The 26040-nt window shown below is 35.3% G+C and overlaps 1 protein-coding gene across 5 annotated transcripts in view; it reads left to right on the forward strand.

The window, feature by feature from the left end:
- CDC14A (cell division cycle 14A) overlaps positions 1-26040 on the forward strand; it is a 70365-nt gene that overhangs the window by 27606 nt on the left and 16719 nt on the right. For 4 of the 5 annotated variants that reach the window (XM_049807763.1, XM_049807764.1, XM_049807761.1 and 1 more), the window contains exons 5-11: positions 1206-1285; positions 10066-10132; positions 12342-12404; positions 15655-15742; positions 18178-18408; positions 21370-21508; positions 24268-24424. In XM_049807763.1, the coding sequence (XP_049663720.1) occupies positions 1206-1285; positions 10066-10132; positions 12342-12404; positions 15655-15742; positions 18178-18408; positions 21370-21508; positions 24268-24424 (825 nt within the window). The remainder of the gene's footprint in view (positions 1-1205; positions 1286-10065; positions 10133-12341; positions 12405-15654; positions 15743-18177; positions 18409-21369; positions 21509-24267; positions 24425-26040) is intronic. The other variant, XM_049807762.1, reaches the window with a different exon arrangement.

Below are 26040 nucleotides of genomic sequence, written 5' to 3' on the forward strand. Positions count from 1 at the left end.
TGAAATAGGTGGTAGTTGGAAAACAGATGATTCTGGACCCTCTTTTCATTGCGTCATGGCAAAGAGTTTTTTAGGTTGTTTTACTTGAGTCAATTTTTTGATTTATCCTTATCTTGTCTTTTCTGTCTGCCTTGTCCATGCTTGAGGAAGAAATGCAAGTAAATCTACCTACTATGTTGACATCTTACAGAATACTAAGAATCCATGACTCTAGAATTGCAAATATTCTGGGAGTGACCACCACTTACTTATATTCTAATTTTCTCAAGTCAAAAGTTGAATAAAACTTTTAGATCAGGAACTAACCTATGTCTTGGTTAAGAAAATAATTATTAGAATACTTTATATTCAAGAGTTAAACGTGCACAGAGCTAAAAAGTAGCCATGTAGGGGCTGGTTGTAAGGTGAGTTGGGGGGAAATGGCTAGGAAAATTGTGTGGATTTGTTTGCAAAACATATTTGTGCGCATGAAATATGCCACTCCAAACTAGATGAAGTCTTTTTTTGTAAATAATGCACTTGCTTAATATGTATTCCAAATTAGATTTATTTTAAGGACCAGTTTTACTGTACAAATCGGAACTGAAATGCAACAAGATGTGGTTGTATTCTAATTTCTTACTCAGGCCCATGCAGCTGATAGTGTTCAGCAATAGCAAAATGAGCCTTGTCTGAGGGTGTTACATTAACTATATGTTGGTCTCGCAGTAACAGGTTCAGCTTGTTAATTTGTAGTTTTATATTGACAATTAAGAATCAAAAAATATTTGTGTTGGAAAATCTTCCACTGAGCTGTGGTGGAGAAATGTTTCCTTTGTCATCTGCTGTGATAATATTTTGACTTATCTGAAGTTGGACAGAGAACTCTATAGATGCCCATTTTTCATCTTAGTATGATGTTGAGTCTGTCTAAAGTCTCTCAGTTGCAGCACCATGTGATTTATTTTTTTAATTAATTTTTTTTTAAAGGAGGGGAATGACACAAAACAGAAATCCCAGTTTCTGTTGATTTCTGAATCTTTCACTTTGTGTAGGTATGTCTTTTCTGACCTGTAAATGTCATAGGAGTTGGTCGTGAAGGAGTATAGTATACATTCTTAGGAGTTTAGTGGGCTGGGGGGAAGATTACGTGTAGTTAATGACTTTTTCAGGCTCAGGACTGATTTATTTTTTTTTTTTTAATCCTCTCCCCCCATCTCTTTTAGGTAATATACTTGAAGAAAACACCAGAAGAAGCTTACAGAACACTTTTGTCTGGATCTAATCCACCGTATCTTCCATTTAGGTATGTGAACATGAGAAATGGGCCTAACTTTTTTGTGTTTTGGAATTTGCTGAATATAAATTTTTCAGATTGCCTTCCCCAAAAAAAGTTTCATGTCTGATACAGACATTGTATAAAAATGACTGAGCTCCAGAAAAACTATTTTTTACTTCTGGTGGAATTACTTGCTCTGTGTTGGAGTAATAAAGCCATTTAGATTGATTTAAGTCTTAAGTAAAACTCCCAGTCTTGCAAAATGTCAGGTTTTGGAAACAGTTCTTAGCATGTTTGTGATTCAGCAATTAAAACTTTTCTTCATCATGTATCATGTTTTACTATTTGGAAATAATTAAGATTTTTTAAATTACCTAGTACCTAACCAGCTAGACTTAAATGAATGAAACGGATTTTATGCTGTTATATTTTTCTCTATTTTACAGAACAAGTACTGATGTTCAAGTTATTAAATTGCTTTGTCTTGCTGTTTTCAATGAATCGGAGATAATTTCTATCAATCTGTCTTTATTCTCTGTGCTAAGGTCATACTGAGACTTGAACCTGAGGAGTTTTAGCCGTCATGCCTATCTAATAAAGAGACTTCCAGGTTTTTTTTCATGGTGTGGACCATGAAATGCCTTTGCGCTTTATGAGTGAAAATAGCTCACACCATTTTTATGTAAATGATGGCAATAGAAGGCAACTGCAAGAAGGTCAATACCTTCTTTTTTAGGGGAGTCAGCATTTTACAAATAGTGTTCACTGTCAGCCAATGCATTTGTGAATGTAGACCTACCTTGTCTATATCAAATTCATCTGATTCTACAGCCACTTAGCAAAGGAATATCAGATTGTCCATCTTCTCATAGCTTGTACAGGAGCTAGATTCAGTGTAAACTGTTGGGATGGTAGATTTGTATGTGAAGACCAGTTTGACTATGAAATCTTAAGCCACTGAACAGATTTTTAAAAAAGGTATCTAATCAGTGATAGGGTTTTTTGGCAGAGAGTATATAGATTGACCTGGTCATCAATAGCTCTCCAAAGCCCAAGAAGTTTACTGAGCTATTGATATCCCTATTTTTTTCAGCTAATTAAAGATACTTGGTACAATGCATTAAAAAAATGAGCTATTTTAAACATGTCAGTGTTTTTTTTTAACATCTCCAAATCCTATATAAAATACAGGAGTGACGATCTAAGTTAAACAAAGCATAATGTATAGTTTTCTCCACCTTTTAGATTCTTTGGTTCCTGACCTTCTCCCGGTTTGAAATGATTACATTGGTCCTTTCCATTTACAGAAGGTTCAGCTATTGGAAAATTGCTACAAGAAGTTCTTTGAAGCAAACTCTATTATTCTGAGCACAGAAACTGTGTCAATACGTTCTTCTGTCTCCTTATCATTTTGGGGAAACAAGTGAAGTATTTCCCTGCAGTCTTGCCCTTCCTTCTGGGGATTACTATGTAGCATTTCAGTGGAGTCTAAAAAAAATAAACTTGATTCTCCCTTTCATATCAGGTTCTCAGTGGTTCAACTTTGGCAGGAGTATTTCTTTCATATAAGAGCTTTTAATACTAAAGTGACTTAAATTTTTAGAACCTTAAGCTTAAGCAAAACTCTTAGTAGTGGAGGATGTGTGTTACCTGAGAATAGCTGTATCTTGTTTGCCAATTAAAGAAATACACTGTTTGGAATTATAGTAAATTGCTGTATCTTTAGGTTCCTTTGTCCCCTGCCAAAGTAAAGATTAAGGTGTGTAGGAAGGAGGTTCTGACAAAGCAAAGAACCTTAGTTGTCATATCCCAAAACTAAGACAGAAAACTTGGGAGGAATGATGTGTTTGCAGAACAGTCTCATATGACCCTGTTTGCTCAAACCAAAGGCTATAGACCTTTGCCTTGCAACCAGTTCCTTATAATAATAATGATGATAATATTAGTAGTAATAATAAAAAATGGTGTTTCTGCTCGACTGGTAGGGAGCAGTGAAAGTAATTGGCTCTGTGATTTCTTGTGAGGCCAATAACAACCACAGTAACAAATGTAATGACACAAAACAATTTCATTTTAAGTGTTAAGTAATTATTCAAAGCAAATCCTTGTGATTTTGAACTCAGAAAATTCTATTCCAGAATAGAATAGTTGGCTCCTCTGGGATCAGCAAAGGAGGGGTCAAAAAATATGAGAAACGGCAAGATTTTCCAAAGATAACTTTATATTATATACAAAGAGCATTTCATGTTTCTGAGAGGAGAGAATACTAACTGAAAACATTGAAGAAGGCAATGTCCAGCAAAGGGACTACTCAGTTTTTTCAGTCTGGGTTGTCAAAATGATTACAAAACTATAATCGCTTCATTCCATTTGTCAGCTTCAGGAGAAGAGGTCAATCAATAGATAGAGTAGGCAGTCTTCTGAAACATAAATCCTCTGCATTCTTTGTCTGTGTGTTTCAAGCCCTGGGTTGCTGGGAAATAAATGATTGGCTAAAACTAAAGCTTCCTTGGGAGGTTGTGGGGTTTTGTGTGGTGTGGATGGGTTTTGGTACATTTTTGGGGGTTCTGTTGGTTTTTTTTTTTACACACAGCCTTGGCTATTTTAGAGGATGGGAGTGAAGCAATCTTGAGCAGAGTCTTGCTGTTTCTAGAAGGAATAGAAGAATTAAACATCTTGATTTCTTGAGCATTCTTTCTTACGTGATGTGGGGCTGGAAAGCACTTAAGTTTCTTTTGGAGCTGCTTTGGACTCTGTCAGGTCTTGGCACTGGTTTAGAGCCTAAGCAGATTTTGTTACCTGTGGTATAGTTTGTCCTGCTGGGAAAGAAGGCTGTGTAATCTAGCTGTACAGGAAGTGAGACAAAGAGGACTGAAGAAATAAACTGAAGGATCCTGACTAGATAGGAGGCTAGGTAAGAAATGGGGAGTCTGATAGTTAGGGAGGAGATATTTGGGAGTTGAATTCATAGGAAGAGGCTGGAACAGATGTATGAGGAGCTTAAGAATTACAGGGGCTGAGAGAAAGGCAAGTAGATCTGATGAGGGTCCGCAGTGGGACAATCCTTGATTAGCTGGGAATGATGAAGAAATAATTTATTCCTCCTTACCTGGTTTTCCAAGGCCTTTGGCATGATTTTCTCCCCCTGTCCATTCTAAGACATTTGAGACAACTCTGGTGCAAAATACAGCATGATACAGAGGCTCAAGCAAATAAACCTATGTTGGAAGCAGTAGCACTGCCTTAGGTAGTCGGTGGTGCTATGAGCAAGTTTGCACTCCTTCCACATCTTTAATGTCTTGAAAAGGACTAGAATGACTCTTACGTACAATGAAAAATATAACCCAAATGTCTTACCTCTTACCTCCTATTCTAAGGTCTAGGAAGGAAATAGTTTGAGATATTGATCATTGATATTCAGTACTTATTGACTTGAATTTATTCTTGGACCCCGGAACTTGGATATTATGTAACTTCCATAGTATATATAGGTCATCTCTGGTTTCAAGTGCAAGGGTTTATCAGTAAGCAATGATCAGTTAGGTGTTAACAGCTACACTATTTAAGAAGTTTTGGGGGTTGATATCCAAAGTGTCTTCTATTTGGAAAAAAATAGACAACTTTCGATAGGCAGAAGCTGCAGGATTGTCAGATTCTTTCTGGAGTAGTGAGGTATGTTTACATGAAGTGATCACTGGGAAACTGATCTACTTTCATCTAGCTCAGTGACCTCAAAAACCCTTAATCGGCTTAGATCTTCAGCTGGTATTTCATTTAAAGACAGCTTCAGCAAGTATTGTTCAGGGATGGAAGGAAATCAGAATACCCCTCTTAAAAGATACATGGAAGTTTTTTTGGCTTGTTTTTATAATAGAAAAACTAAAGACAAAGCAGGAGGATAAGGCACTACTGTCTTTGAGACGCTTGCATTTTATTTTTTGCTGATTCACTGTCACTTTGTGACAATCTATTCTCTTGAAGATCTTGTACTCTATCTTCTCACTTCCATTTAAGAAAATGGTGCCAACACCATTTAAAATTGTCATAAATACCAGTTTCCTATTGTGAAACTAAGTTTTAGATTACTTCAAACTACTTTGTATTGGCTTTCTATTAAAGAGAAAAAGCAAATATATTTTAGTGCTATTATGTTCAATCTGTAGATAAGACATGAATTTCAGAGCTAGGTTTTAGTTTGTAGCTTTGGGGTTTTATTTCTTTATCGGCAAGTGCTGGGGAAACAAACTTATTGACAGTGTTTAGAGGTTTGGTGAAAGGGAAAGCATTATGCAGTATTGAGGTCAGCTACAATAACTGAAATCGGATGTGGGATTTATAGCTCTAATGCTGGCTCAGATTTATACTACATCTGTATCTCATGGAAATATTTGAATTTTTCTCATTCTGAAAGAAAATAGAGTACTATCAGGTAATAGTTGGTAAAACAGTTTGAAAATCAAGGTGGTTATGTATTTGGCCATAAAAGACTGGAATAATACCGTAATGCAATCAGCAACAGAAGTCTGAGCACCTATATTGTGAAACTGTGAAGGAGATTTCTATATGTGCTCTGTTCCAGTGTTCTGAAATGAAAAGAGGACTTCCTTTCTCTTCTATGCTTTTTTAAACACAGGCTTCTGAGTTGAACAAAAAGGTATAACATTTGAAATCCAAATTGCTTGGTTGCCACCAGTGAAAACATCTATAAGTTTTTTGTATGCACATAAGTAGTACTAGTAAGTTAAAAACGACTACTGTCTTAAATGTAAGCACATACATTAGTTTTCTGTAGGATAGGATGCTGAGTATGTACAGTGAACAAAGGAGAAGAATAAGTTTAAATAGGAAGAATGTCTGGAATTAATTTTAATTGCATCTAAAATTATATGTTTCTTCAAGGTTAGTAAAGGTATTTTTTCTTTACAGTGCTCTTCCTCATAACTGTTAGTGCTTGCATTTGTTTTTACTGTGGTACAAAGTGTGTGTGACCCATTCAGAATCGATTGCATTTTATGCAAGCTAAAATTAGTATTAATTATTGCTCTAAAACTTTTGTAGTATATCTGTCATTGGTAGAAAGAAAATGCATGTTGGTGGATCTAGTGCTGTAAAATTGACCTCTCATGTCAATGCAGTATGAGAATAGCTGTATTTCGAACAGGGCTTTTGTAAAGATTAGTACTAGTTGTGACAGTATCCAATATTTTTATCCGTGGTCTGGCAACTCATACAAAATCAGTAGGAAGATGTGTTGACACAAAGAATGGTGAAATTGAACTATCTGTTCTGCATTAGTTTTTAATTATTTATTTTTCTCCAGTAAATGCATTAATTCAGGAGGATTCAGAAAATAAGATCAAATTTGGTTTTTAAATATTTACAAAGCTACTTAATGATTTGACATTACTTCTGACAGATTTCTCTAGGATAGAAAAAGAACTTGATAACTCAGCCTGGAGGAAGTTATCTGGGGGGGGGAGGAGGGAGACTTGTTTTGGTTTTGCTTTTAACAGAGAAAGAATCAAAATAATCAGTGCCTTAAAATACCTTAGACAACTCCCTCTAAACAGAAAGATATTTTACTCAAGTAATTTATTTAAAACATTCAGGAAATCAGGTCACAGTAAACTCTTAATCTTTGCCTTTTGCGTATTTCAAGGCCTTTCCAGATGTGTAGTTGGCAGTAAGATTGGCATTAAGCATCTGTCCTCTCTAATACTTCTGCAAAATGCTCTGAACTCTAAAGGAATACTAACACTTCTCTGGAATAATATGAAATCATCTATTTGATAGGAAGATTGAATATAAAAAATGTCATTTCGTAAGTAAACTGCAACTTTGCTTCAAAAATAAACTACTTTTTTTACATTGTTTTAATTTTTAAAACAACTCTGTAAAGTGCATTTTGTTGCTTGCTGTGTGTTCTGAAACTAGTAACTTGGGTTTCATCTCCTAATACTGAGTCCACAAGCACTGGCTTTACCTGTACTTCAGATATTGCTCTACTATATCAATGGATCCAGCATGCAGAGTCCTCATGGATTATACATAAAACTTCTGCCAGATTAATTTCTTTGTTCTTACACCTAAAATTTAATATCTGTAGATAGCTTAGTTTAAGATTCTGGAGCATAAAGCAGTAAAGTTTCAGAAAAGGGTTTGCATATGGAATTGATTCTAATCAGCCAGCTGTACTTTTGGAAACTAGAAAAGAAAAATAAATATATTCCTGGATTTATCCTGAAAAGGATTGGGAGTGCTAACATAAAAATGGCTGTGGCTTTAAGGGGGGAAAAAAAAAAGTGTATAGGTTTCATTCCATTTTCTTGTTTTCCAAATTACAGTAGAAGGAACTTTTATGATTTGCTTGTGTTTTCTTACCAGAAGATACTTGAGGGGCAGAGGGAGAGAAAGAGAGAGACTATGGCAAGGTCTGATATACTACGCTCAGTATTTGCCATGGTTCATCAAACATCATACTTTCCCTTGAAGCATTAGGTAATATTAAGCAACCACTTCCAGGTGTTATTTCACTACCATGCTGTACTGTCGTTCATATCTAGTGTTTGTTTATGGTTTCATTACATTATTGCATTCTGCCACAGAAGATAGATGGGGGTGTGAGTTTTTCAGATGTTAATTCAGTGTTGCAGTTCTTTAAAAAAACATTAGAATACTGCTATTCTTTGAGTTTCTGGGAGTTTGGGATTAGGTTTAAACAGCTTATTTGTTCATTCTAAAACTTTGCCTATTTGGAATTTTCCTGGCTTTTGGTCTTTCTGTTATTTCACTGTGTGTGGATGGCAAGTGTCAGCAGAGCTGTTTTCTCCAGTCAGAGTACACCTACTTTAATGGTTAGGTGCCCAGCAACAGAAATGAGGATGTTTGAGGCATGGATGATGTAGGCAATAGATGTTAGCTGCCAGCATCCAGAGGAGTCACTGGTAATAGCTGTCTGTGGGAACTGTAGCTAAGAATACTGTGTATACCTGGAATTGTGATAGGCTTATCTTGTCAATCGAGGTCAAGTTCAGTGTCTTCCCTCCCTCTCTCCTCTCCCTTCTCTCTCTTGCTCTCATATTGCTTCTTATTAATGGATTAGAGATTATGTGGCTTTTTCTGCCAGTATTGTTTTCACGTACTGCAGTATCAGATGCCTTATCAGTTGAAGAAGTAGTTATAGACAGATAGATAAAATAAAAGTCATATTCTTGTTATAGCAAAATAACATGTTATATAGAACGTCTGCTATAATCCTATCTTCCATTCATATTTCTCTAAATCCTTAGTTTTGTGGTTTGCATTGGTTTAGGTTTTGTTGTTTCTGTCACCTTCAGAAAACTGTAACAGCTTTTAAAGATTTTCTGCTATGTACATGTTCCCATTGGGGCCTTAAGATTTTTTGCTCAGAACACCTTTTTGTTTGCTAAAATGCTTTTGTGCTAAAATGATCTGTTATCCAACTTTCCCCTGTCAAAAACATATTGGCTGTAAAGCTTATATTTTACAGCTTTGGTATGATTGGATTCTGTTTATCTAACGTGATGAAAATTCTTCATGGCTTTTCATTTTGAAAAACTTCTTTGTTGGATTTGCGTATTGAGGCTTATTCACACTTCAAAGTTCCCATTCTAAAACATTGTGGCTAAGTATTTTTTAATAATCTAATACCTTGAAAGCTTTTCTGTAGCTGCCTAGAGTATGACACTGCCATAATTGTAGCTTTTAGTTTTCTTAAATATATTTTCTGTGAACATTGCTTGCTCAAAACTGCTCTACTTATTCTGCTCTTAAAGAATGGGTGACAATATTCTACTCTTAGAAGTACTTGCGATTGAAGAAGCATATCAATGTAACAAATATCATACTGCTTATAGTGAGTAGACTATCAAAAAGGAAAGTTTTCAATGAAAGATTGAAATTTTGAATCAGTTACAGATTAAAGATGTATCTGGCTGAAACCTGAAACTTTTCTGTTCCGATTAATTACAGTTCTTGGCACTCTGGATAACATAGCTTAGAGTAAAAAATTTATAAAATTTTATAAAAAAATTTTTATAAAAAATTTCTTTAATAAGTGATTAGGAAATTACCTGTCCAGGCAGAATTTTGTTAAAATGCAAACTGGTCTGAAGCACACTTTGAAAAGTACTTTTTCTTTTTTCCACAATGCATTTGTTGCTGTTATTTTTTTGGTGGTGTTATTTGTTTTCATGTTCGTGTCTCTTACCATTTGAATATGTTTGCTTTGGGGTATCCAGTCATCTTTTAAAGATAAATTGTTATTTGCATAGTGGCAGAACTGAGGTCAAGTAATTTTAAATTTAATTATATCTGGATAATTTTTACTCACATCGGTAATCAGACATCAAAATGAGAGCCTGTATATGAAATGCAAACAAGTAGTCTATTTGCCTTTCCCTGTTAGACAGTGTAACTCAATTAAGACTTGAATAATTGGTAAAGCAAGTTTTGCTGTATTTGCTACTATCCTTACACAATTGAGAGGTGATGCAAAGCTTCCTGTTCCAGGACACCAGAAATAATTTGGTGAAGGGCATGTAGTTAGCTGATATAAAATATGCACTTAAAATAATTTGCAGTATCTAACTGCATTTTCACTGAGCTACATCTTTGGTAGGGTAGTCCTTTAGCATGAACGAGCTTCTAAAAAGATGACTTTGAACTTTAATTCAGAGTTCTCAGAAGGGATTGAATAACTTCAATATGTTCTGTTGCATGCTGCCTTTCCTTGAGTTCTTAAAATAATTCTGTGTATATTAAATTAATTTGTATTAAATCTATAGGGATGCTTCGTTTGGGAACTGCACATACAGTCTTACGATCTTGGACTGCTTACAGGGAATAAATAAGGTAATAACACTTTTCCTGAGCAAAACAGATTTAAATTGACTTTTAAAACGTGAAGGAAAATACTGTTAAAGTACCTTAGAAAATAGGGTTACAAAGCAAAATGTGTGTGACTGACTAGTATGCTGTCATGAAGCCTAAGTTACTGAGGTCTGTGTTTGAGTAGTGACAATAGAAGGTTACACTTCTACGTGGCTGGCCTGGCCTTTGAGAGCTTTCTCAACGTCACCTTATGAATCAGAATGTGTAAATGCACCAGACCTGGCTGGAGGCAGTTCTTAACAGTGCAAGGCAGTGCACTAGATCTGCTAATAGATAATTTATAACCATTGGTAAAAGGGTATAACATAGGTTGATAAAGTGAGACAGACACCTAAGTATACTGTGATTTAATCTGAGCAGTTTTTGCATGTACTTGGCCCTGACTTTCCCCCAAAACACTTGGTTCAGTGTTTGACACTAATTTTTTCAGAATTGTTGAAAAAAATTTGAAAACTAATGTATCTTACTAGTGTTTTGATATGTCAGTTTCAACAGTCCTGGTCCTGGGGAATATTAAACTTCAATATTGCTTTTTAAAAAATGTTACTTCACGTCTTAATTGGCAATGTTGTGTTATAGTATATACTTCATACTATAAGCAAAGATTAAATTTTGTTCATGATTTCCCATTGAGCTTGATGAAGGGAGCAGTCTATATGAACAGTTCTGTACAGACACTTTATAGACTGTTTATATTCTGTTTGTAAGTATGGCAAAACAAGTGTTTCTTAAAAAATGAAAAAAGAGAGATCAAGCTTAATATTTTTAGTTCTGTGGGGGTGGGAAAGGAGCTGTCAGTTAACAGCAAGACTCTAATTTGCATGGCATTCTACGGATCCTGAAGCTCTGTGAAGCAGTCAGTGCAGTCACTGTAATTTATCTGCAACAAACACGTCAAAAGGACTTTGAGAATCAGTTTTTCTTCCTTTGTTCCCATAAAATCTATTATTGAATTTCTGTCCAGTTCACCTGCAGAGATAAAACCACTTTGAGCGGAAACTGTATGCCTTAATCCAAAGTAAAATCTTAGTCTATCTGGATAAGGTTGGTGTTTGCATGCACATATATCATATACATGTAATTCAGGGTGCCTACAGATTCTGGAGTGCAGCCAGGCAAGCATGCTTAAATGAAATACATTTTTCAAAATCAGCTGTTCGGACAAACCTCTCGGTATCTTAGGTTTCATGACAGGTCCAATCATTCAGCCTATGTTGTCTATAACAAAGCTTTTTTCTTTTTTTTTCTTAAAAAAGGTGCTCTATATGTACCAAATAGTGGCAGACTGATGATTATTGCTTTTTAAATCATAGATCTGTGGTGTGTTTTTTATCACACCTTAATCCCAGAATGTCGTGTAATACCTAGACTTCTCAGAATGCAGTAGGTTCAGTATAAATATATGCTGCAGAACTGTCTTCCACCTATTCCTTGGAAGAAATTTGGGCATGAATTCCTTATTCATAGAATTGTTTTTAACATGGTATTATGCACAATTCTTTAGTACAAAATTGGCATATTTAGTAATAGTACAGTAATCAAATACAAAACTTGACTTCTTTCAATCCTGTAAGGAATACAGTCTAACGTAGTCTAGTGAACTTCTTTCTATCAGTGGAATGTATATTAAAAGCAAATAATAAAGTACAGGTTATACACAGTACTGTATTCTGTATATGCCATTTTGCCTGGGTATTATGGTGATTAAATGAGAGTATCATATTAAGTATGGAAAATCAGTAAACTCTTAATGTTCTCTATTTTGTTATGTCCAACTGCATGAAAATGTATTCAGCGTAGAAATCATTGAATGACTATATGACAAAAAGGGAATTGCTTTTTAATTTGTCATCTGCCTTACAGAACAAAATATACATAGCAGGGTGGGGAGAATCAATTTTAGGATTTAAGTGATATGCAACAACCTTATGTTCCATCATAATGTCTTTGAAGGGGAAATAATGAGCCTGACGTGCTTTAGTGACATTGTTGGAGTTTTTGTTGTCTGTGTTGTTAATCTGTGCAAAAGGTAATGTTGTCTTAACATAGAGGCTTAAATAAGCCAAAAGCACAAACATTTAGTGATTTAGTTTTGATTCTTAAAAGCAGTATTATAAAATGAGACCATATATCATATTTCAGTATAAACTGACACCTTGTTGCCTTTTAGGCCTTGCAGCATGGATTTTTTGACTTTAAGACATTTGATGTGGATGAATATGAACACTATGAGGTTTGTACATTTAATAGTGAGTTGAATGTATTTGTTAGTTAAAATAAGTTAGAATATACAGTATCCCACAACTTAAAACATACTGGAAACACATTTTAATTCAAGTAAAACCCAGTGTTCATATGTAAGGTATGTACATCCAAACCTGTATGCTGTATGTGAAAAACAGGCAGGATGAATATCCTTGCAATTTAGGTGCATCACATAAGTCTACTGTCTTCTCATACCCTTTCTGGATTCTGGGACCTCTTTCATGCTTTCCCAACCTTCCCCCAGGATACAATCCAAGGTCTCTCACCTGACCCACTTAATCTGTATTTTCTGTCAACATGTGTTGAGCTGCTTCTTGAGATGCTTAGTCCCAAATATATGATAAATTTTTTATAGCCACATAGATTAAGCGTATTTTGAGCTTTTTTAGTAAGGATGCATTATATGGGGATTCCAGTAATGGAAATACATCCAAAATATTTCCCTAATGAATTCCCAGAAACAGATGTCATTCATTGTTCTGCCAACCCTCTTACAACTCAAGAATAGATACTTTGGATGACTCTAGATGCCTCTAGGACTTTGTAACACACACACCTTCACCTGCTAGTAGTAGACCGTTATCTTAAGCTATATTGCTGCGGAGAACTTTAAAATATGCCCATGCTGCACCTGTGAACTGGACTGTTTACAGAGGAAATCGAAGGCACAGAAAATGTATATATACCTGGTCCAGAATAGTTGCATGATCTTGGTCTACCATTTCCCACGCTCAAAGGAAGGGAAAGGGTTTTCATTGAAGTCAGTGACAACCATGTGATTGTATTGGACCTTGTCTTTGGAACTCCCTGAAGTTCCTGCAGTTGCATTGGTTAAGAAGAAAGATATATAAACTAGAGGTATACTAAATATTTGAATATATAGTTAACTCTCTTTTTAGAGTTGTGTTACTTTATTGTAGCCAGTATTCTTCCCCCCAGCCCCGCTACTGCAATTTTCAGAAAACTTGGAAATAATGAGAATAAATTTGCGAAGTCTGAAAGTGTCCATTTTAAAATTTATTATCTTAAGTTGAATATCTCTAATATCAAACAAGTTTTAAGGATAATTACTCTTCTTAACTTTTGTAACCTTTGATAAATTACTATTTTGTTTTACAAGCAAGAACATATCTGAAATACATACAGCTATAGGAACTGCTTCATAAATGTTCAAGAAAGAGGGTGAAGTCAGGAGAGGAATAAACAGTGGAAAAACTTAATTTACAACACAAATCTATACAGTAGATGTTGGCTGTAATAGGCATGCTATAACATACAGCTATTCACAGAATTTAAAAGCATTTGTAGAAGGATTTCTGTATACTGTAGTGTTCCATAATTACTAGGTTGACAAATTGATATAGCCTTTGCTGAATTACCAAAATTAAATGAACAGTATCTACAATTTAAAGTATGAAATTGCTGCTTTTTGCTTACTCTATGTACAAAGGAAAATGTTTGTTTTAAAAACAAATTATGGTTGGGAGTTCTTAGGATTCTTACATACAGTAGGCATTAATCTGCCTGAAAAAAGTATTAAAATAATTTACTAAAGCTATCCCATTATCTTGTTTAATGCTTAACATTATTTTATTTTGTGAAAATTATGTATGTGTGAATGATGTTTAAAGTATGCTGCCCGCTGTCTGAGTTTAAGAAGCAAGAACTTGGAATCATCTTTAATTTTTTGTCCATTTTTTGGTATGTCTTCTAATATTTTACACATCGTGGTCAGTTATCTGTGTTTAGAGATGTCCTGTGTTATATTTCTAAAACTTTAAATGTTCCAGATTTTTGCTACGTTAGGTCTGTAAATGTGTAGTTATGTGGAGAAAAGTTGCATAAGACTTAAATGGAGCAGGCTAAAGGAAATTCTATTTCACGTTTATAGTTCTTTCATCTTACTACATTATCAAGACAGCTAATTCCCCTTTTGTTGAACTAGATGTAAAATACTCAAGTTCTCTTTTTTAATAATAATGTTGTTTGCGTGTTGAGCATATATACACACATACATATGTGTAGTTCAGATTGGTTAAAAGTTAAATTATTCACAATAACCTTTGTAACTATAAAGAACTACTTAATTCACAAATAAAACTGGTAATACAAATATAAAAGTACTTTTAACTTACTGAACAGGACTTCTTACTTAAAGGGGGTAGAGGTGCTACGATGTTGAGATTGCAGTCTGTGATATAAATCTGGGGAGGCAAGGGGTCCTGACTTGGCAGTAAGATTGGTTTACTAGTCCTCATGCAACCTTGTTAACTTACAGGAGTTTTCACTGTGAGAGGACATTTGGAGCAAGCCTAATGGGCTTAGCTAAGCAAATAGTTGGTGAATTGATTACAGTAATGTCCATTATCAGAACCTTTCACTCATTAGGATGTTTTCATGAGCAGAGAGCTAAAAACACAAGCTTAATAATGCAGTTGAACTGAGTGCCATGTCCTTAAAAGTCATGCTGAGAATAACTGCATTGCCAAATGAGGAATGGGCACTCTTCAATTAAAAATAAAGGCAGCAGTTTTAAACTTCAGTTATGTATTTCCAAAGAAGCTTCCAATTTTGGCACTGACAGAATTTGCAGAGCCTTTTAAAAGTTTTTGTTTAAAAGTGAGTAAGAAATGCAAAATGTCATAGTTTGAAAGTTTGGGGTTTTTTTAATTTAGTCTATTTGACTTGTACTTTGCTTCTGTGATTACTGGCTCATCAGAGCTTATGCCAATATGTAAATTTCAGTTTCTACAGGGAAAGGATGATTGTTTTTGAAGGCTAATTGGTTTTTAATTTGTTTTCTGTGAATTGGGGTTTTTAGCCAGTGCCTTACAAGGAAGCATTTTTCTTTTTTTTTTTTTTTTTTTTTTTAATTAAAACATACAAGAATGTTGGTGTTTGTCACTTGTTAGAAGTAGGTGTCTTAAAATGATGAACCCTCTAAGGGAGAAATATCTTAGATGTGGGACCTTTCTGCTTTTATTGGAAAGCTTAAGCAAAATTTTTTACATTTCATTTTATTAAGAGATTTCTGAGAAGCAGCTTATGGTTAGTTAGTTTGTCCCATATAGGTAAGCTAGCTAATTACATTTGAAGTGTTTTGTTTTAATGCAGCAAGAACATAGTAAAAAGTAAAATAAAATCTTGAGTAATTTTTTTAAAACGTGTATGTACAGATATTAAAATGCTTTTCTCTTGCTATTCTGAAATTTTTATAGAGAGTGGAAAATGGTGACTTCAACTGGATTGTTCCAGGAAAATTTTTGGCATTTAGTGGACCACACCCAAAAAGCAAACTTGAAAATGGTATGGTGTATATTTTAAAGCTATTCTATCATCTTATTTTTTTCCAGCATGTTAAACAGTCATAGCAAATGGGCAGAAGATGATAGAGGTTTATAGATTAATTTTCATCTTCAGAAATAATCATATGGTGAACATTTTATATACAATCATAGAACTTAATTCCAAAGGTTTTGGATTTTTTTGCTAGAAGAATTCAAATTCTTACAGTGACAAAGTGACAAAGTGCCTGAGAAATTCAAGTTCCTTACTTTTCTCCTGGAACCTGACACCTGATATAAGTATGCAGAATTAAAGGTGAGTTGCCTAAAGCAAAGGAGACTGTGTTAAGAGTTTTTGTAAAAAAAGGCCAGGAAAGACTTTTAGAAGAAGCTTTTAGAAGAACTACTGAATGAAGATTCTTGGGATAATAGGAAGAACCTATGTGATTCTAATGGAATAAAAAAGAGAAGCTTGACTGACAGAGGGTAAGTAGAGATGCAGACCAGCTAAAAGGAAAGTCAGTCATTTAAAAACTACAGTCAGATATTTGCTGAATTTCATCTTATTCTTTGTGGCATGTGTCGTGGTTTAACCCCAGCCAGCAACTAAGCACCACGCAGCTGCTCACTCACTCCCCCCCCATCCAGTGGGATGGGGGAGAAAATTGGGAAAAAGAAGTAAAACTTGTGGGTTGAGATAAGAACGGTTTAATAGAACACAAAAGAAGAAACTAATAATGATATTGATAACACTAATAAAATGCCAACAGTAGTAATAAAAGGATTGGAATGTACAAATGATGCGCAGGGCAATTGCTCACCACCCACCGACCAACACCCACCTAGTCCCCGAGCGGTGATCCCCCCCTCCCACTCCCCCCCAGTTCCTATACTGGATGTGACGTCCCATGGTATGGAATACACCGTTGACCAGTTTGGGTCAGGTGTCCTGGCTGTGTCCTGTGCCAACTTCTTGTGCCCCTCCAGCTTTCTCGCTGGCTGGGCATGAGAAGCTGAAAAATCCTTGACTTTAGTCTAAACACTACTGAGCAACACCTGAAAACATCAGTGTTATCAACATTCTTTGCATACTGAACTCAAAACATAGCACTGTACCAGCTACTAGGACGACAGTTAACTCTATCCCAGCTGAAACCAGGACAGCATGTCACTTTGTTTATGGGAGCATGTTTTCTGAATATCTACCCCTTTTTCTCCCCCCACCCCCACCCCCCCTGCTCTCTTATGTTTCCTTTATGTCTGGAATGTTGCTAATTGCATAGTGTCCACTGAAGATTTAAACAAAATCCAAGGAGAAAATATTTAGGTTGGTTTGGGTTTCTCCTGCGATTACTGTTCCAGTCCCTTATTGCAGAATTTGTTCAAAAATTTCTTAATTTGTTCCATGGAATTTGGAAAACCTGTGTTTTATTTTTAACATGTGTACAACTGAAAATTACTGAATTAACACTAATGCTTGAAATCCAGTTACGAGGCTACAAATAAGCCTTACCTGGGTGAGTGTAAGTACACATTACAAAGCTACGTTTTTCTCATTTGTTGTGACTCTAATTGCATTTACTAATACATATATGACTTGTGGAAATTACCCATGTTTTGTGAGGAAGCTTTTGGACTATTTTAACAGGAATAAAAATTCTGGAAATAAACCAGTGAGTCTGGTCAATGACAGAACTGATTTTTGTGGTAGCTATGTTGTTCCTGTGTTTTGTTTATAAGACTTAATTGTTAATGAAAAAGAATAAACTACATTTTACATACATACATCCTACAGACGTGTGTGCATGTACACACACTCTGTCACACCCTCATTGACAGAGAACATCTATTTGGTGAAAGTGTCCTAAACAGTTGTGTGGTTGGTATTTGACTTCCTGCCCCCCCCACCTTCATCTAGAGGATCCTTTTGTCTCTGAACTGAATGAAGGCACTAAAGCTTCTTTACTTCACAGTGGATCAAGAGTATTTCTGGTACTGCAGTTTATCCTTTGACTGTTCTTCTTGTCCGTAGTATAGGTCACCAATCTATTTTCCTCATAAACACAGTGTTTCCTCTTAAACCATGTTCTTATTCTTTGATCTGCAGCCTGACTATAGATAAACAGCTATTCTAGAATGCTGAATTCATATATATGTGCCTAGCTTTATCTATAAAACCCTACTTGGAGAGAGGAATGGGCTAAACAGGATAGTGTTTTACATATACTATGCTTCAATTTTTTTTTTTCTGATCCTTTTTTTTAAATTATAGTGGTCTTCATGAGCACTTTGTGGACAATTTTTATATCACTTAACATGTTTATTCTGAATAAAATATTAAAGCATTTTCAGTATTAGCATGTTTATTATTCAAAAAAGGTTTTGGGGGCAATTTTGATTAGTAGGACTTTGAACTTCATCAATGACATTAAATAATTGTAGCTTTTTTTTTCATAGGTTATCCTCTTCATGCACCTGAAGCCTACTTTCCCTATTTCAAGAAACATAATGTCACAACAATCATAAGACTAAACAAAAAAATTTATGAGGCAAAACGCTTTACTGATGCTGGTTTTGAGCATTATGACCTGTTCTTCATAGATGGAAGCACACCAAGTGACAGTATAGTTCAGAGGTTCCTGAACATATGTGAAAATGCTGGCGGTGCTGTTGCTGTACATTGTAAAGGTATGTGCACTTATTTATTTCTCAGTTCAAAATAAGTATAAATCTATAGAGTTTTTCCAGAAATAAAACATTTAAAAAATAACACTTTCTGGTTGTGAAATACTGCTTTATGATACTTGACTAAGTATATGACAGATATTTGTTATTTTCATATGCATATTAAATTCTTTCATCCTACACTACTACTTACAGTAACTGACAATCTGTTGTTCATTGTTCTGGGGTTTTTTTTAATATCACTTGAAGGCCTGAGTTTTAGTTGATGGAGATTTCTCTTTTGCATTATGCTTTCACAGCATTATGATAATTGGCTATGAAATGCAAAAGACTAAAAGGTTTTCTTTGTGCTTTTGGACTGTTCTATGTTTTTCTGTGGAGTATGACTTCCACATTTCAAGTTAATGTGAGTTATTGTGATGCCAGCATTTCAAACCAGCCTATTTCAGCAAATCAGCCAGAAAATACACAAAACATGCTTAGTCAAGAATGATTAACAAAGGCTTTGAAGGGTTTGGCTTGATTTATGTTTAGAGTTGTATAAGGACATGGTGGAGACAAAAGTCTTGCTGATCTGAAACAAGAATAGTGCTATTCATAATTTTTCCGTGAACAATAAACATGCATGTGAAAGATAAATACGTTTATTTGCTAACAAGTTGTTACTGTGGCTAGAACCCAGAAATTCTGGCATTAATAAGCTGGACATCTGCTAATTGACTAAATGAGAGTATAAACTATCGATTAGTGGGAGTAGATTGTTACTCTCCAGGCTTAGTTGCTAAAGAAATACAATATACTTCTCTAGTGACTTAGATATGTGCTTGCTAAACCGAAGTATTTTTGGTCTTTCGTCTGACCATTTAATAAGCAAACCAACAATCTCATTCTTTTTAGGGTTTTTACGCCCTTCTAAATAAGCCTTATATGAAGTTAAATCAACAGTTAACTTGGAGTTAATGTATTGTCTGTAGTTTTATTGCAGAGTTATTCCAAGCACAGCTTCCACACCAGAAATGGCTTGTCTCAGAAGTTATAGAATGGTTTAATGCAAAGGGTTGCTATGGAAAGTTTGTATGTTATCAGGAACTTAGAGAAAAGAACTGAAGTCTTAGCAATATATGCAGTTGGTAGATGTGACCTGCAATTTTCAGAGACCATTTTCTTATTCAGATGTACATTTAGCATAGTACAGGTCTTGGTTATCTATTTGCATGTTGCATTCCTTTTGCACTTAAAAAAAACCAAACCAAAACTCCAAGCCCCAAACTCTCTCTCTAACAATACTTCCCCTTTTGAAATGATTCTTCAGAGCTAGTCTTCCAATATATAGTTACGGAATGTCACTCTTTGTGAACTTTTACCTTCATCCTTTTACCTGAGTTGAATCATCTTTCCAAAAAGTCACAGCAAGGTTTAATTATTGGTTAAATGTAAAGAGCTTGTGGTTGTGTACAGAATTGTCAGCAAGGATGTCTGGCTGCTTAGAGAGTTTCCATTTAGATAGTTGTTGTTGCATAAACAATAGCTGGCCACCATGAGACTGTAAATTGCAAATATCGTATTTGTGGGAAAATAGGGTTTAAAGAGACACTTCACTAGTAGATAAGACACAGGGCTAGAAAGAGATTAATTCCTACTCTATAGTTGGAGATTTGTCAGATAGTAAAAGCTAATTTTTCTGTCTCTATTCTCCCCTTAAAAGCAGGATTAGTTTGTGATTTGAGAAGCAATGGGTTAAATTATTTTAAGCTATTGATATATAAAATTATAAGCTGGCCAACATTCATTGCTGTTTATACAGATAGCAGTGAATAGTTTTGCAGGTTGGTTTCACAACAAAACTGATTAAAAAAGAAAAAGCCACTGCCTGAGAGGATACATGCTGCTATTTCTTGTGATGTGCATGCATATGTATTTGCATGTATTTGAACTGTGATTGGTAGAGTATGTGTGTTGGCCTCTCAAAGGTACTTTGATTTTGTTTTTTACTGATTTTATAAATATGAAGTTTGTATCCAGTTTGGTCATGACTTCTTTTAAAATATCAGCCTTTTTTTCTAACACCACCCCACCCCCACCCCAAACCAAAAAAACAAAACAGAAGCCCGTTTGAAGTAGAATTGTATATGTGCCTGTGGTGGGTTGACCCTGGCTGGGTGCCAGGTGCCCACCAAAGCCGCTCTATCACTCCCCCTCCTCAGCTGGACAGGGGGGAGAAAACAAAAGGCTCATGGGTCAAGATAAGGATGGTTTAATAAAGTGAAAGCAAAGGTTGTGGGTGACAGCAAAGAAAAACAAATGATGTTACTCTCTACTTCCCATCAGCAGGCGATGTCTGGCCACTTCCCGGGAAGCAGGGCTTCAGTACGCGTAGTGGTTGCTCCGGAAGACAAAAATGCCCCCCTTCCGTCTCCCTTTACTTAACTTTTATATCTGAGCTGACGTCATATGGTATGGAATATCTGTTTGGTTAGTTGAGGTCAGCTGTCCTGGTTATGTCCCCTCCCAAGATCTTGCCCTGCCCCAGCCTGCCATTGGGGGAGGGCAAAAATGTTGGAGAGACAGCCTTGATGCTGTGCCAGCACTGCTCAGCAGTAGCCAAAACACTGGTGTGTTATCAACACCTTTCTAGCTACTGATGCAGAGCACAGTGCTATGAGGTCTGCTATGGGGAGTATTAACTCCATCTCAGCCAGACCCAATACAGTGCCAAGAGTGATCACTTGTTGCATGTGTTCTTCAATCCTGTTAACTTTATAAGCATGATATATTTGTTCTTATATCTATAGCATTGAAATCCAATTATGTGATAAACAGGATACTGACTCAGAAATTTTTTCTTCAAATATTGACATGGTGAATAACATTCCAAAGAGGTCTTCTCATATCCCATACTTTAATTTGATAATTATGAAATGCCCATGACTTCTTATATGAATGTTGATGTTTGTGTTTCTGTAGCTGGCCTGGGGAGAACAGGGACACTGATTGCCTGTTACATAATGAAACACTACAAGTTCACACATGCTGAAGCCATTGCTTGGATAAGAGTATGTCGACCAGGCTCTATTATAGGACCCCAGCAACACTTCTTGGAAGAGTATGTATACCTCCTTTGCTACTAAGAATCAACTGCTGCTCTGCATCCATATTATCCATCTTGCACTATTTATAGAATATACTTTCTGTGTACTGACATCATATGTTACTGCCTGTTGCAGTGTATTTAAGGTTAGTTAATTTGGGATTGAAATCAGACTTAGTAGCAATCGTCTTCTCTGGAGTGCTATACATTTTGTCACCTTACAGGGTAGAGGGTCTCAAGGCTGCATGTTTGTGTTCCGGGGGATTTAGGAGTTAGACAAATGTGTTGGAAGTGTAAAGTCCAGATGTGGACAAAAGATTAACTCAACAGTAAGGATTTATTAAAATATTACCATAGAAAGGATAGACTTTACATACTTCATATATAGCCTATGATGACACTTAAAATGAATCTTACAACAGTATAATGGATACGTTTTTTTCTTTCTTGTAACTAAAGATTAAATAAGTATGTGCTGGACAGCTTATGATCTCTGTCAGATTCCTAGCATAATGTATGAAGCGTTTCTGATTTCGAGACAATAGTCTTTAGCAAAAGAAAGGTATGGTTTTAATACAGCTTCTTCTCAAAATTGGCTGTATACTTTGGGTTGAGAACACTTCATGTACAGATAATTTGAATGGGTGATTCAAGGTTTGATTCTGACTGGAAATGAATGACAAAATTGCACTGGCTTCAGTGATGTAATTTCGTAGTGGTTTCTACATTGTGCATTTACTATTAGTTATGCTGATATTTTTGAGTTGACACCGTGATGATATTTAGTTGGAGGAATTTTCACTGTTATGAGAAAAAATATTTTGAGAAAATCCACCACAAATGTATGTCTTTTTGGAAAAAAGAGAATGCAACAGCTCTTCTAGATACTGTGTAAATACACAGTAAAAACATGCACTGACATTGCATCTTAAGATCCATAGGATATCAGAGAGAAAGAAGGAGTATTACTGGAATTTGTAAGAGAAACTGAGCATGAATGAGAATTCTAATTTATATTCCAGTGCAACTGAATGGGCAGTTCTTTATTTGAGAGGTGGGCAACCATTATTCAAAATACTGTGAATCACAAAGTTTCACAAACCGCAAGTGCTTGCTGAAGGCAGAGTAAACTTCTCCACACCATGCTGATGCTTGGATGATGCACTCTTAAAAATAACTCTCACAACAGAGCAAGATTAAGAGAGAAAGGTGATAGTGTGATTAGTAAGTGCTGTTTACTTGAAAGATAGGAAAAACAGGGCCCATGTCTTTTCTGCAGTTGTGTAAAAATACTTGGTTTGATTTTATAGCTAGGCAAAGATCCTTCAGATTTTTTTCATTCATACCTACATTATTCATAGCTAAGAGCTGTAGTATTGTTCAGTAAGAATTTTCTATTGTCCTAATGGCAATAGATACCTGTTTTGACAATCGGATAAAATTCAAGCAATGTCACCAGTAGTGTCAAAATGGGGTTGAGAAAGAAGGAGCTAACATCAGTTGCATCATTCTAATATAAAATATCTTGCCCTCAGGGCTGCAAAGTTGCATCTGACAAAAAGGTAAAATCTTGCAACTTTGATTTTCCCAACCTTCACAGATGTCAAAGCTTTACCTCTTAGGTTCTTTGAGGTTTAATAAGGTGTGAGTAGGGTTTTTGTAGAGAGTCTCCCACCCAAGTATGTATTGAATCAGTTTGTTACTATGAATGCAATTAATCTTGAAAGATTTCACAGGTACTTAAATTCAAGCATGTTTTCTAGGCTACTTCTGTTAGATGGAATAAGTGGCACTCCCTTTCCCCCCACCCCCTCCTTTTCCCTTCTCTTGCTGTTTTCTTGGGACGTAGTGAAATTTTTCTGGAAGTGCTTACCTTTCCCATTTATTACTGAGCAAGTTTAGACAGTTGGCTCAGACTACTTGCCTCTTAAGCTTTGCTGTAACACTTTGTTTTCAAACAAAGAAAAGTTTCCAGGGAAAGTATATCCTGATTTAATTCCTCATTCTTTTTTCTCTGTTCAGTATAGGAATTTAATTTTGCTACAATAATATGTAATTGGGTCTCAGTTCTTGGATGGAATTATCATGACTGGTACCTACCCAGCAAACTTCCTTATTGAGGAAAAATGCAGTCTCATCAACAAAAGCCTGCTTAGCCCATGCACATTGTAGCAATTATTTTTTTTTACCACCTGTCTGAAGGATATAATCTTTCATTTTCTGAAAATTGATACTAGAGTCCTGTTCAACTTTACATGATTATGACCACTTCCATTATGCAGGTCAGCTGTAGTTTTACTACACAGTATCTGTATACACAAAACTCATACTAATAAGTTGGAAAGTGCTGTATCATCATTTAGTCTACACATTACATATATAAAAGCTTTATTTTATATTAATTTTTAAGTTGTGTTTTAGAAGCCTTTAAAATACCATTGCAAATTCCCGTTTAGTTAATCTCTTTTCCCAGTCGGATTTTGTAAAATGAAGTTTTAGTACCTGTAACATTTTTGTGATGGCTACAGACTTGTTTGGTGACTTGGGGGGGGGGGGGGGGGCGCGCAGGGGGAGAGTGGGTGGTTGTTGGTTTTAACCATTGAAAATGATGATTTATTATTTTTTTTATGATAGACATTCAATTTTTTTTTTCCAGATGAAGATGTACAGAAGATTCAAGTGTTGGCAACCTGTAAGAGTAGTGTGTTTTCATATTGTTTTTTATATGTATGCAGATTTGTTGATATGAATTGATTTGCTTTTGTATCCTAAAGGAAGCAAGCAATGTTATGGCTGGAGGGGGATCTCATCCAATCAAAGCAGAAACAACGAGTAGTTGATGGAAACATTAACAGAGTTCTTTGTGGCTTGAATGACATCTCAATCAGTGACAGCTTGAATAAAGTACAAGACTTGGATCAATACAGGGAGGTAAGAGTTCATAGGAAAAATTTCAAACAAGCAGAGATAGAGCTGATCTTTTAATAACTAGCTATAGATAATTTTTAGGGTTTTTTAGGCTTTTATTAGTACTAGATTGCTTTTTCACAGCTAAACTTTTTTTATAGGTCATAATTAGAACAAATCTCCACTCTTAAAAAAATCTAAGAAAAGAGAAAGCTTAGGTTATATTTAAAAATGTTACAGAACATTTTGCAAACTTTAAAAGGTTTGCATTATTTCAAGTCATTCTTTCAGGGTTTTCAGTTGTTTATTAGAGAATGGAGGAAAAAAAATCAGTTTTCCTCCTGGAAATCTATTTATTCCAAGTTTCTAGCTAATTATGCATGAGTGTGTAGATTTCCATCCCTTTATCACAGTGTTATGGATTACTGATGTGATGTGTAGATTTAGGGTAAGGACCTTACAGTTATTTCTTGGAAGCACAGACATGAAGTGCAAACTAAAGTGAACATACTTCTGCCTCTGGGCTAGTAAAAATCTTAAACTGTAGTTTCCTACAGTATCTGAGAGAAGCAGTTTAGAGGAACTATGCATTTGATTAATCCTCTCTTAGCTCTGTAATAACTAAAGAGCTTTTATGCTGCTGATGGAATCCTTTGTTTGATGTAAAAGCCCAGGGATGTAGTAGGCACCTTCTTCATTTAGTTATTACTATAAATTAAAATAAGCATCTATCATGTGATCTGTCATAATCTGGAAAAGCACCTTGAATGCATTTCTGTAAAGGTATTATTTCCTTTTTGGAAGTCCAATTTTTGGCTTGGAATGTGTAAAGTTAAATATCTAGATTACTAACTGGAGAATATAACAATGTGTAGAGATGGTCTTGTATGCCTAATGAAAACAGCTGGCACATAGCTGTATAGTAAAAGTAATGTTTTTGAATCTGAGCTACTACTACAGCTTTACTGCTTCCAGTATTTAAAGCAACTTACTTGCAGGTAACTCAACTACCTGTACACTGTAGCAGCTTATGTACAGATTCACAATATAAATCCACAGTGCTGCTTTTTCTACTGTAACCCTGTCCGTAATATGTGTTTCAGTTTTTTACAGATGTCATATTAAAGCTGTTTAACATTCAGTTTTCAAACATTCAACTTATCTCTTTATTTCTTTGGTTATTTGGTTATATTTCAAGACCTCATTATACTAGGCTCTCTGGAAGCTTAAAACAAAGTAATGTTCCCAGTCCCAAAAATGTGTAGGGTCTAAGAATCAGAGGACAGAACAGCTACTTGCAGTAACTGTTGGGCATGTGAAGACAGTGAAACAAAATTTATCAGCACTGAGGCTGAATGATAGGTAAAAATGGCCTAGCATATAATTTTCAACAAAATCTAGGTAAAATATTTATATTTTCCTGTAATTAATGCAACACTTGAACCATCACATTATTTGATTAACTTCTATTGTATTACTTCTGTCAATCTTTTATCTTGGTTAATGGCAGAAACTATTGTTCTGTTTTATGCAGAGCAGTGAGGTCACTTAGGCACAATAGGAACCGCAGTAATACAAATATTTAATCTGAGGTCAAGTGAAGCATCGTTGGTATAAGTTTTTTTCATTTGGCAATTTAA

The sequence above is a fragment of the Accipiter gentilis genome, chromosome 8, assembly GCF_929443795.1.
Source record: "Accipiter gentilis chromosome 8, bAccGen1.1, whole genome shotgun sequence".
Taxonomy (NCBI): domain Eukaryota; kingdom Metazoa; phylum Chordata; class Aves; order Accipitriformes; family Accipitridae; genus Astur; species Astur gentilis.